Source organism: Pecten maximus, chromosome 10 (genome assembly GCF_902652985.1).
Source record: "Pecten maximus chromosome 10, xPecMax1.1, whole genome shotgun sequence".
NCBI classification, from domain to species: domain Eukaryota; kingdom Metazoa; phylum Mollusca; class Bivalvia; order Pectinida; family Pectinidae; genus Pecten; species Pecten maximus.
Window position 1 is genome coordinate 21,301,840 of NC_047024.1, and position 12,670 is coordinate 21,314,509.

General features: G+C 35.6%; 1 protein-coding gene across 1 annotated transcript in view; it reads right to left on the reverse strand.

Moving 5' to 3' along the window:
* LOC117336452 (nodal modulator 1-like) overlaps window positions 1-12,670 on the reverse strand; it is a 33,487-nt gene that overhangs the window by 927 nt on the left and 19,890 nt on the right. The window contains exons 22-30 of the mRNA XM_033896971.1: window positions 12,012-12,138; window positions 11,315-11,431; window positions 5,418-5,545; window positions 4,327-4,468; window positions 3,340-3,423; window positions 2,868-2,978; window positions 1,922-2,023; window positions 1,408-1,527; window positions 758-850 (exon numbers count right to left, since the gene is read on the reverse strand). Coding sequence (XP_033752862.1) covers window positions 758-850; window positions 1,408-1,527; window positions 1,922-2,023; window positions 2,868-2,978; window positions 3,340-3,423; window positions 4,327-4,468; window positions 5,418-5,545; window positions 11,315-11,431; window positions 12,012-12,138 — 1,024 coding nt within the window. The remainder of the gene's footprint in view (window positions 1-757; window positions 851-1,407; window positions 1,528-1,921; window positions 2,024-2,867; window positions 2,979-3,339; window positions 3,424-4,326; window positions 4,469-5,417; window positions 5,546-11,314; window positions 11,432-12,011; window positions 12,139-12,670) is intronic.

Below are 12,670 nucleotides of genomic sequence, written 5' to 3' on the forward strand. Positions count from 1 at the left end.
AATATTTCAGAAATGGCTATTAAATGAACACATATTAAAAAAAGAAAAAAATCATGGGCTCTATTCAAGCAGTTGAAAATGTGAAACTGGTTTGACAGGTTCCACCAGAGGTGTTGTTTGATGAAGTAAGGATGGACAGAGTGATTTAATTTTGCTTTCTAGAAAGTTTTTGCAAAGACCTTTTCAATATCGTTCTACAGGTCCAGAAGTATTTATGTTTTATATTTCAAAATATTTGGTTAATTTGATTTATTTTGTTTTACGTCATATTAACAGCCACAGTCATTTAAGGACATGCCAGGTTTTGGAGATGGAGGAAAGTACCCAGAGAAAAACCACCAACTTACAGTCATTACTACTCCAACAATGTTAGAGGTTTTACAAGGCGAGATACTTTTGACAGGCGCCGACACAGTCGGCAAAATAATATCCGATAGAAAAAGAGCCGACCAGCGGCCTCTTATGTTATAGGAGTAGGTCATTACCAGACAACTGCCCCACGTGGGCTTCGAATTAGCGACCCAGAGGTAGAGGTCTAGTGATAAAGTGTCACGACACCTTAACCACTAGACCAATGTTTCAAAAGAGTTACACTAGATTGTTGACCTTAACCACTCGGCCACTGTTTCAAAAGAGTTACACTAGAATGTTGACGTAAGTGATCAGGTCCCAGGTCCTTTCTATTTCTAACTGTTGAACATTTAAATGAGCAAAAACAGTAGAAATCACTTCTTCAGGCTTCCCATTTTACACTTACTTTTTGGTAGTTATAGACTGCAGCTGCCAGCAGCAATGAAAAGGGAAGGAAGAGTGATGTCCCTTGAATGAACTCCTGGTCAAAAGATTTTCGCTGCAAACAGTAATAATCAGTGTGAGGATGTTTCTACAATAATATTGACATCTACAATGTACATTTCCACAAGTGTAATTAGTTTTCTTGACTTTTTTTATTCTAAAACTTTTGGAATTGAAGACATATAAGAATTACTTCAGGTAGCCGGTAACAACTTGAAAAAATGCAGAACTCAAGTTGGGAGTCTTAGAAAACTGGAGATTTTATGTTAAAATTCAATCCTTTGCTTTAACTCATTATTATTATACAGTGTATTTTTATGTAGTCATCAACTAAATTTTAAGAACAAAACAAGATAAATGAAACCATAAAAGATTTTAATTTCAAAGCTCTGACGTTTTGAACCGCAGGCTCCACTTCAAAATTGGATAAATGGATACCAGTAATATCTACCTAGGGTTTTATTTCACCACCTGATCATGTGATTACTGTTAAATTCTAAGCATCAATAATATTCACTATCCTGATAAATTTGCCCTCGATAAGGAGGGTAAGTTAAACTGTAGCCATAATTTACAGTTTTTTTCATGCATTAGTTTGATAATTAAACTTACCACAGGGCTGAACTTGATACTGTGGTGTTGATATGATGTATTCGCCACAAAGTTGACAACTGGCAACGTAAAGTCAAAAGAGGCCTTGGAAAGGGAACTTTCCAATTTAAGGGTGTATTTCTGAAAAAAAGAAGAAAATTCATTTAATGAAAATCATAATTAATAAAAGTCCAATTATCAATTTTTTTCTTCCTACTTTTCCTACTCAAATGAAAACGGTTGTGGTTTGAACCTTTCTACTTTTGATTAACTCTTAAGAGAAAATATCTACAAGTGACACAGATCTTTAATATATCATTATCAGATAGTTTTACAGTAACTTTCTGAATCAGACATCATTTGTGTGTGGGTTTAGATGCTAAAACTAAGGTAACTGCAACATCCATTGGTGAAAATATACTAGAAAATCCCCTACATTATAGTATTGAGATCTCAATAGGGGTTAGAAGATTTTCCATAATTTGCAACTCAATTTTTGAAATACACCAGATGAAAAATATCAAAATATACTGACCTCATTGTCAATTGTCAGAGAGGGAAGGAAAAAGAAAGTCACTGTTCCCAGACTGACAGTATGGATGGGTGAATCTGGAGTCTCGTCTCGGAATAGTTTCACCTGTGTAACATAAACAAGATCCTTCATTTGCATAAATTAATTACCATAAACCATGAAAGTATACCAGAACTTGCACCATCAATACATGTATGTCTTGTTCAGGGTATTAACAAGTTCTGGATAAAAATCTTTTATTAAATCATCAATACTGTAAAAGTGAAAATGTTCGCGGCATGGAAATTTTCATGCTAAAATATCTGATATATATTAATGTTTTTTTTCTGTCACACAGACATAATGCAATGATCACACTTACAACCAATTAACCTAAACGTGTCTATTGATCAATGTTTGGTATATTTACTGGACCGATTGTCACGAGCTTTCAATGGAGTTTACCGAAAATAATCTTAATTTATGTACATGGCAAATGATATTGCAGCGCGAAAATATATTTTCATCATGACTGACAGCGCGAAAATATCCACACCGCAAACAGTTTGGAGGCTGACTAGGCGAAAATTTCAATGCGCGAAAATATCCACTTTTACAGTAATTAAAAATTTCAGTTTATTTTGAGTATTTTTCCATTTCTGTTTTGAAGCTTTAAAATAGTAATTATCATGAAAATTCCAGTTTCAATGCATTCATTTTAACACTTAAAACAATATTTTACTTTAACTAGACCAATTTAAATATTGTGCTACATATGACTTTAAAATTTTCTCAAAAATTAGCATTTTTGTTGGAAAACGACAAATTATAGTCTTAGGAAAGGAATAAGTAAATATTTATCAGGGCCTTGTCATAATTATACAAAACAATATGGATTATCATGTTTAAAAAAAAAAAAGTATTGTGGTTTACTGTAAACTTCAATTAAGACAGAGTTATGTCCCCTGACCTTGAGACTGGGAAGGTGTTCCTCCTGTGTGATGACGTTGCCACTGATATCCATCTGGTTCACACGACGGAACGCGATGATGGCCACGTCAGTGAAGTCGTTGTCCAACACCTAAACACAAGACAACAATAAATAATTGGTTCACATGATGTAATGTTATGATTGACATGTCAGTGAAGTCTTTGTCCAACACCTACACACAAGACGACAATAAATTTTGAATTTCTGTTACAATTTATAGTGAAAAGATGTTAAATTTCATTGTTATAAGTTTCACTAACTACTATAAATTCTGTCACCTTTATCAGATAAATGAACCTTGAAACATACATTTACTGAGGTATGAAGTGTGTGAGATTGTAATCAGAATATAGACAAGTCTTTTAATCTACACTACCATAAAAGTCAATGGACAAAGCTTTGTTTAGAACCTGATCACACAACTGATGTGCGAGGCTTTCATTAATCTTACTGTGATTTCCTGTGATTTGGGCGCCGCTCTTTCGATATGTCGGTTCACATCACTCTTCAGGTGAACGCTGTAGGTACAATTTGGCTGAAAAAAAAATAAAAAAATACATAGATTCTAGTAAATGACACAGCGACTCTTACAGTCTATTTTTTTCATCAATCATTTCTAATTCTTTACAAGTCAAAACAATTTGTACTGAACTATTAATCTATGGTATCATTGACTTATACTTTAACCAAACATCTCCACCTTGAAAATTTGTGTTAACATACACGACCATTGAACTGTTTTTGGAGATCTCTCATCAGATGAGAAAATCAACCTTACAGCCCTATGGCAAGGCATGTATGAACTCCATGAATGACCTACCTGTAGTCTCCACATCCTGTATGACCTCTACGTGTGACCTATCTGTAGTTTCCATATCTTGTAACCTCCATGTGTAACCTACCTGTAGTCCCCATATCCTGTATGACCTCAATGTGTGACCTACCTGTAGTCCCCGCTTCCTGTATGACCTCTATGTATGACATCCGCAGTCCCCACATCATGTATGACATATGTATGACCTACCTGTAGACCCCACATCCTGTATGACCTCCATGTATGACCTACCTGTAGACCCCACATCCTGTATGACCTCCATGTATGACCTACCTGTAGTCCCCACATCCTGTATGACCTCCATTTATGACCTACCTGTAGACCCCACATCCTGTATGACCTCCATGTATGACCTACCTGTAGACCCTGTATCCTGTATGACCTATGTATGACCTACCTGTAGACCCCGTATCCTGTATCACCTATGTGTGACCTACTTGTAGACCTTGTACCCGGTATGACCTATGTGTGACCTACTTGTAGACCCTGTACCCTGTATGACCTCCATGTATGACCTACCTGTAGACCCCTTATCCTGTATGACCTCCATTTATGACCTACCTGTAGACCCTGTATCCTGTATGACCTCCATGTATGACCTACCTGTAGACCCCGTATCCTGTATGAACCATCAGGCTCTGTCTTGCTCTCCTCCTGGAAATTACCACACGTATCTGTGCCCACAGCCTCCACTATGATGCCTTGTTCTGGTTCTCCATTCAAGGATGTCACTGAGCCATAGCAACTGTCAAATAAAGATTACCATAGCAACTATCAAATAAAGGTTACCATAGCAGCTGTCAAATAAAGGTTATCATACTTCCTTGTAGCAGCTGTCAAATAAAGGTTATCATAGTAGCTGTCAAATAAAGGTTACCATAGCAACTGTAAAATAAAGGTTATCATAGCAACTGTAAAATAAAGGTTACCATAGCAACTGTAAAATAAAGGTTACCATAGCAACTGTAAAATAAAGGTTACCATAGCAAATCTCAAATAAAGGTTACCATAGCAACTGTCAAATAAAGGTTATCATACTTCCTTGTAGCAGCTGTCAAATAAAGGTTACCATAGCAACTGTCAAATAAAGGTTACCATAGCAACTATCAAATTAATGTTACCATAGCAACTGTCAAATTAAGGTTACATTAGCAACTGTCAAATAATGGTTACCATAATTGTCAAATGTAAAGTTTACCATAGCAACTGTCAAATAAAACTTACCAAAGCAAATCTCAAATTAAGGTTACCATAGCAAATGTCAAAGTTACCATAGCAACTGTCAAATAATAGTTACCATAACTGTCAAATGTAAAGATTACTATAACACCTGTCAAATAAATTTACTATAGAAACTGAAAGAAACATCATATATGTTTTTATACAGAATTAACACATTATATGTCAAATGAAAGTGACCAGATATTGCTAACTTTATATTGTCAAACTAAACTATCAAACAAATGTTACCCAAAACACTATCAAATTCAAAGTATCCCAGCAAATGAACAAATAAAGCAAAGTTACAAAGCAAATATTTCTGCTAAACTATAACAATTCTATAAATGAGATGTAACAAAATCATGGCAATTTCAGAAACAACAAGAAATTAACTGTCAGAAGAGGCATATCATTTTATGTAAATATAATTTTTTTATATCCAATGTAAAGACAGTGTTTACTGTTCAGCCTACCTATACGCCACACGGAGTCCCTTGATGGTGATTTTCTTGGTCGTACCTTCCAGCACCTCGATAGTTTGAGAGGACGGGGCAAACTTGTACTCCTTCATCATGGGCCGCAGGAAGTAGTCACCTGGGCTCTGTATAAAGGTAATAGAAGGTTTATGAAATTGCTATTATATTATCTAACGACATATTGTTAAGGTATTACTATATACAGTATTTAATATCACAAAAGTCATGTGAGCACTTTTAGAGAATTACTGTAAACAAAGTTATATTAGTGGAGGTCTTATTTTCGCACATTAATCGTTGGTTTGGTTTGTTTTTGTTTAACGTCCTATTAACAGCCAGGGTCATTTAAGGACGTGCCAGGTTTTGGAGGTGGAGGAAAGCCGGAGTACCTGGAGAAAAACCACAAGCCTACGGTCAGTACCTGGCAACTGCCCCAAGTAGGTTTCAAACTACCGACCCAGAGGTGGAGGGCTAGTGATAAAGTGTCGGGACACCTTAACCACTCGGCCACTGCGGCCCCTAAGTCGTTAGACACAAAGCACTAATTCATGTATACCTATGATATCTCCAGAGAAAAAGTTGATCCGTAATACAACGTATTTATTATACAAGCATACTTGTAAGGATGTTATTATCTACATCAAAGCTGTTAAAATGCATGTATGTATTAATGGAATATTGATTGTTCATCCGAAGATTTGAATTTCCTGGCATAGTTATAATCTACTGAATGATGTAATATGTGCACAATTTGCATTTATATAAAGGACATATTTGCAGTTATATATTTGCGGTTTACTATACATATATACATGTAAAGAAGTTGATATCCATAGAGTTTAATATATACATGGGTTGTACCATTATAACATCTGTACATGGGTGGTACCATTATAACATGTGTATATGGGTGGTACCATTATAACATATGTATATGGGTGGTACCATTATAACATATGTATATGGGTGGTACCATTATAACATGTGTATATGGGTGGTACCATTATAACATGTGTATATGGGTGGTACCATTATAACATCTGTACATGGGTGGTACCATTATAACATTTGTACGTGGGTGATACCATTATAACATTTGTACATGGGTGGTACCATTATAACATCTGTACATGGGTGGTACCATTATAACATTTATACATGGGTTGTACCATTATAACATCTGTACATGGGTGATACCATTATAGCATTTGTACGTGGGTTGTACCATTATAACATTTGTACATGGGTGGTACCATTATAACATCAGTACATGGGTTGTACCATTATAACATTTGTACATGGGTGGTACCATTATAACATCTGTACATGGGTGGTACCATTATAACATTTATACATGGGTTGTACCATTATAACATCTGTACATGGGTGATACCATTATAGCATTTGTACGTGGGTTGTACCATTATAACATTTGTACATGGGTGGTACCATTATAACATCAGTACATGGGTTGTACCATTATAACATCTGTACATGGGTGATACCATTATAACATCTGTACATGGGTGATACCATTATAACATTTGTACATGGGTGGTACCATTATAGCATTTGTACATGGTGGTACCATTATAACATATGTACATGGTGGTACCATCAAACATTTGTACATGGGTGGTACCATTATAACATTTGTACGTGGGTGGTACCATTATAACATATGTATATGGGTGGTACCATTATAACATATGTATATGGGTGGTACCATTATAACATTTGTACGTGGGTGGTACCATTATAACATTTGTACATGGGTGGTACCATTATAACATTTGTACGTGGGTGGTACCATTATAACATATGTACATGGTGGTACCATTATAACATTTGTACATGGGTGGTACCATTATAACATTTGTACGTGGGTGGTACCATTATAACATATGTATATGGGTGGTACCATTATAACATCTGTACATGGGTGGTACCATTATAACATATGTACATGGTGGTACCATTATAACATTTGTACATGGGTGGTACCATTATAACATTTGTACGTGGGTGGTACCATTATAACATATGTATATGGGTGGTACCATTATAACATATGTATATGAGTGGTACCATTATAACATTTGTACGTGGGTGGTACCATTATAACATATGTATATGGGTGGTACCATTATAACATGTGTATATGGGTGGTACCATTATAACATGTGTATATGGGTGGTACCATTATAACATCTGTACATGGGTGGTACCATTATAACATTTGTACGTGGGTGATACCATTATAACATTTGTACATGGGTGGTACCATTATAACATCTGTACATGGGTGGTACCATTATAACATTTATACATGGGTTGTACCATTATAACATCTGTACATGGGTGATACCATTATAGCATTTGTACGTGGGTTGTACCATTATAACATTTGTACATGGGTGGTACCATTATAACATCTGTACATGGGTGGTACCATTATAACATTTGTACATGGGTGGTACCATTATAACATCTGTACATGGGTGGTACCATTATAACATTTATACATGGGTTGTACCATTATAACATCTGTACATGGGTGATACCATTATAGCATTTGTACGTGGGTTGTACCATTATAACATTTGTACATGGGTGGTACCATTATAACATCAGTACATGGGTTGTACCATTATAACATCTGTACATGGGTGATACCATTATAACATCTGTACATGGGTGATACCATTATAACATTTGTACATGGGTGGTACCATTATAGCATTTGTACATGGTGGTACCATTATAACATATGTACATGGTGGTACCATCAAACATTTGTACATGGGTGGTACCATTATAACATTTGTACGTGGGTGGTACCATTATAACATATGTATATGGGTGGTACCATTATAACATATGTATATGGGTGGTACCATTATAACATTTGTACGTGGGTGGTACCATTATAACATTTGTACATGGGTGGTACCATTATAACATTTGTACGTGGGTGGTACCATTATAACATATGTACATGGTGGTACCATTATAACATTTGTACATGGGTGGTACCATTATAACATTTGTACGTGGGTGGTACCATTATAACATATGTATATGGGTGGTACCATTATAACATCTGTACATGGGTGGTACCATTATAACATATGTACATGGTGGTACCATTATAACATTTGTACATGGGTGGTACCATTATAACATTTGTACGTGGGTGGTACCATTATAACATATGTATATGAGTGGTACCATTATAACATATGTATATGAGTGGTACCATTATAACATTTGTACGTGGGTGGTACCATTATAACATTTGTACATGGGTGGTACCATTATAACATTTGTACGTGGGTGGTACCATTATAACATTTGTACATGGGTGGTACCATTATAACATCTGTACATGGGTGGTACCATTATAACATTTGTACGTGGGTGGTACCATTATAACATTTGTACATGGGTGGTACCATTATAACATTTGTACATGGGTGGTACCATTATAACATCAGTACATGGGTGGTACCATTATAACATTTGTACATGGGTGGTACCATTATAACATTTGTACATGGGTGGTACCATTATAACATCAGTACATGGGTGGTACCATTATAACATGTGTACATGGGTGATACCATTATAACATTTGTACGTGGGTGGTACCATTATAACATTTGTACGTGGGTGGTACCATTATAACATTTGTACATGGGTGATACCATTATAACATTTGTACATGGGTGGTACCATTATAACATATGTACATGGTGGTACCATTATAACATTTGTACATGGGTGGTACCATTATAACATATGTATATGGGTGGTACCATTATAACATGTGTACATGGGTGGTACCATTATAACATCAGTACATGGGTGGTACCATTATAACATTTGTACATGGGTGGTACCATTATAACATTTGTACATGGGTGGTACCATTATAACATCAGTACATGGGTGGTACCATTATAGCATTTGTACGTGGGTTGTACCATTATAACATTTGTACATGGGTGGTACCATTATAACATCAGTACATGGGTTGTACCATTATAACATTTGTACATGGGTGGTACCATTATAACATCTGTACATGGGTGGTACCATTATAACATTTATACATGGGTGGTACCATTATAACATTTGTACGTGGGTGGTACCATTATAACATATGTACATGGTGGTACCATTATAACATTTGTACATGGGTGGTACCATTATAACATTTGTACGTGGGTGGTACCATTATAACATATGTATATGGGTGGTACCATTATAACATCTGTACATGGGTGGTACCATTATAACATATGTACATGGTGGTACCATTATAACATTTGTACATGGGTGGTACCATTATAACATTTGTACGTGGGTGGTACCATTATAACATATGTATATGGGTGGTACCATTATAACATATGTATATGAGTGGTACCATTATAACATTTGTACGTGGGTGGTACCATTATAACATTTGTACATGGGTGGTACCATTATAACATTTGTACGTGGGTGGTACCATTATAACATTTGTACATGGGTGGTACCATTATAACATCTGTACATGGGTGGTACCATTATAACATTTGTACGTGGGTGGTACCATTATAACATTTGTACATGGGTGGTACCATTATAACATTTGTACATGGGTGGTACCATTATAACATCAGTACATGGGTGGTACCATTATAACATTTGTACATGGGTGGTACCATTATAACATTTGTACATGGGTGGTACCATTATAACATCAGTACATGGGTGGTACCATTATAACATGTGTACATGGGTGATACCATTATAACATTTGTACGTGGGTGGTACCATTATAACATTTGTACGTGGGTGGTACCATTATAACATTTGTACATGGGTGATACCATTATAACATTTGTACATGGGTGGTACCATTATAACATATGTACATGGTGGTACCATTATAACATTTGTACATGGGTGGTACCATTATAACATATGTATATGGGTGGTACCATTATAACATGTGTACATGGGTGGTACCATTATAACATCAGTACATGGGTGGTACCATTATAACATTTGTACATGGGTGGTACCATTATAACATTTGTACATGGGTGGTACCATTATAACATCAGTACATGGGTGGTACCATTATAACATTTGTACATGGGTGGTACCATTATAACATTTGTACATGGGTGGTACCATTATAACATCAGTACATGGGTGGTACCATTATAACATGTGTACATGGGTGATACCATTATAACATTTGTACGTGGGTGGTACCATTATAACATTTGTACGTGGGTGGTACCATTATAACATTTGTACATGGGTGATACCATTATAACATTTGTACATGGGTGGTACCATTATAACATATGTACATGGTGGTACCATTATAACATTTGTACATGGGTGGTACCATTATAACATATGTATATGGGTGGTACCATTATAACATGTGTACATGGGTGGTACCATTATAACATCAGTACATGGGTGGTACCATTATAACATTTGTACATGGGTGGTACCATTATAACATTTGTACATGGGTGGTACCATTATAACATTTGTACATGGGTGGTACCATTATAACATTTGTACATTGGTGGTACCATTATAACATATGTATATGGGTGGTACCATTATAACATCAGTACATGGGTGGTACCATTATAACATTTGTACGTGGGTGGTACCATTATAACATATGTATATGGGTGGTACCATTATAACATATGTATATGGGTGGTACCATTATAACATCAGTACATGGTTGGTACCATTGTAAGTACTACAATATATGATGATATACTTGTTACTTCGTTGAAAATCATAGAAAAAAAAATCATAAATACAGACAGTTATTGAAGCTGTTATGATATGTCACTGTGTAGTCTTACCAGTCCAATAAAGTTGATGGTGCCATCTTCACTGGTGACGTTGTTACTGCGGTACTGCTTCTCTCCGCTCAGTGATAACAGGACGTTTGATAGGGGCTCACCTTTCTCATTCAGCACCTTTAACACAAAATGGCTTTGTCAGCAACACATTCAACACACATTGTTTAATTTCTCTGATTTTAAAAAAAGGAAAATTTTGGTTTTAAGAATATCACTATTTCATCCCTGTGGCTTCTCTTGTCAAGTTAATTACACTTAATGTTGATCAATTCTAACTTAATTTGTGTGGTTGGAGCTTTAATCTATATGCAATCGCGAAGTAAGGTTATATTATAGCTGACCGTTCCATACACTTTAAGCCGAATACAATGCAATACTTTAAACTAATACACTTTCTGTAAAGTCTTGGTTTTGATTAAATTCATGGCTCCAATATCACTCCTTTATGAAATAATTTGAACAGGTCCCATCTAATCTCAATGAATGAATGAATGAACAAATGAATGAAAAATGAATGAATGAATGAAGGAAAAAATAAATGAATGAATGAATGAAGGAACAAATAAATGAAGAATGAATGAATGAATGAAGGAACAAATAAATGAAGAATGAATGAAGAAAGAATGAATGAATGAAGGAAGGAAGGAACAAATGAATGAATGAATGAATGAATGAATGAATGAACAGACAAACATACCTGTACAGAGACCTGGCCCAGTTTGTAGGCCTTGAAGGAGGCAGACTGACCATCCTCCTTGACCAGTACATAGCCGGTCTTCTCTGCTGACACACTGTACTCCTTACCACTGTGTAGGGGGCCAACACTGCAAGGTTAAAGGTCAATGTAAACTTTTACTGCCACAAGATTTTAAGGTACAGCATATTTGTTCAGTTTTATCAAAATTGAAACTGAACTGCTATAATTAGACATTACTGTTCTGTATTTGGATCTGTTTAATCCTACTGAATATGTCTTATAGAGAAAAGATGAACAATATTTTTTCAACCAGAAAATGGATATTAACTCTTTTTTACTGATTTGAGTCCGGATATGAATTTGTACAACATGTGTCTGATCCCTTTTGATCTTTCGCAAATAACGAAATCCAATTTAGCCAAATAAACAGAAATTATGGTTGCTTTTCAGTGAACAGTACAGTACCTCAATAGAATACCAAATTAAACAGGAAGTGACAATGAGATTAGTGTAAATTCCCAAGGGATTGGTAAGGCTGAGACTAGGTATGAGCCATTTACCACTGTTTTTTAAATTATTGTGGGCCATTTTCTCTTTGTCTTTTAAATTTTCATGGACCATTAATAATTTGAATGTCCCTATGGCCCATGGCTCCTGTC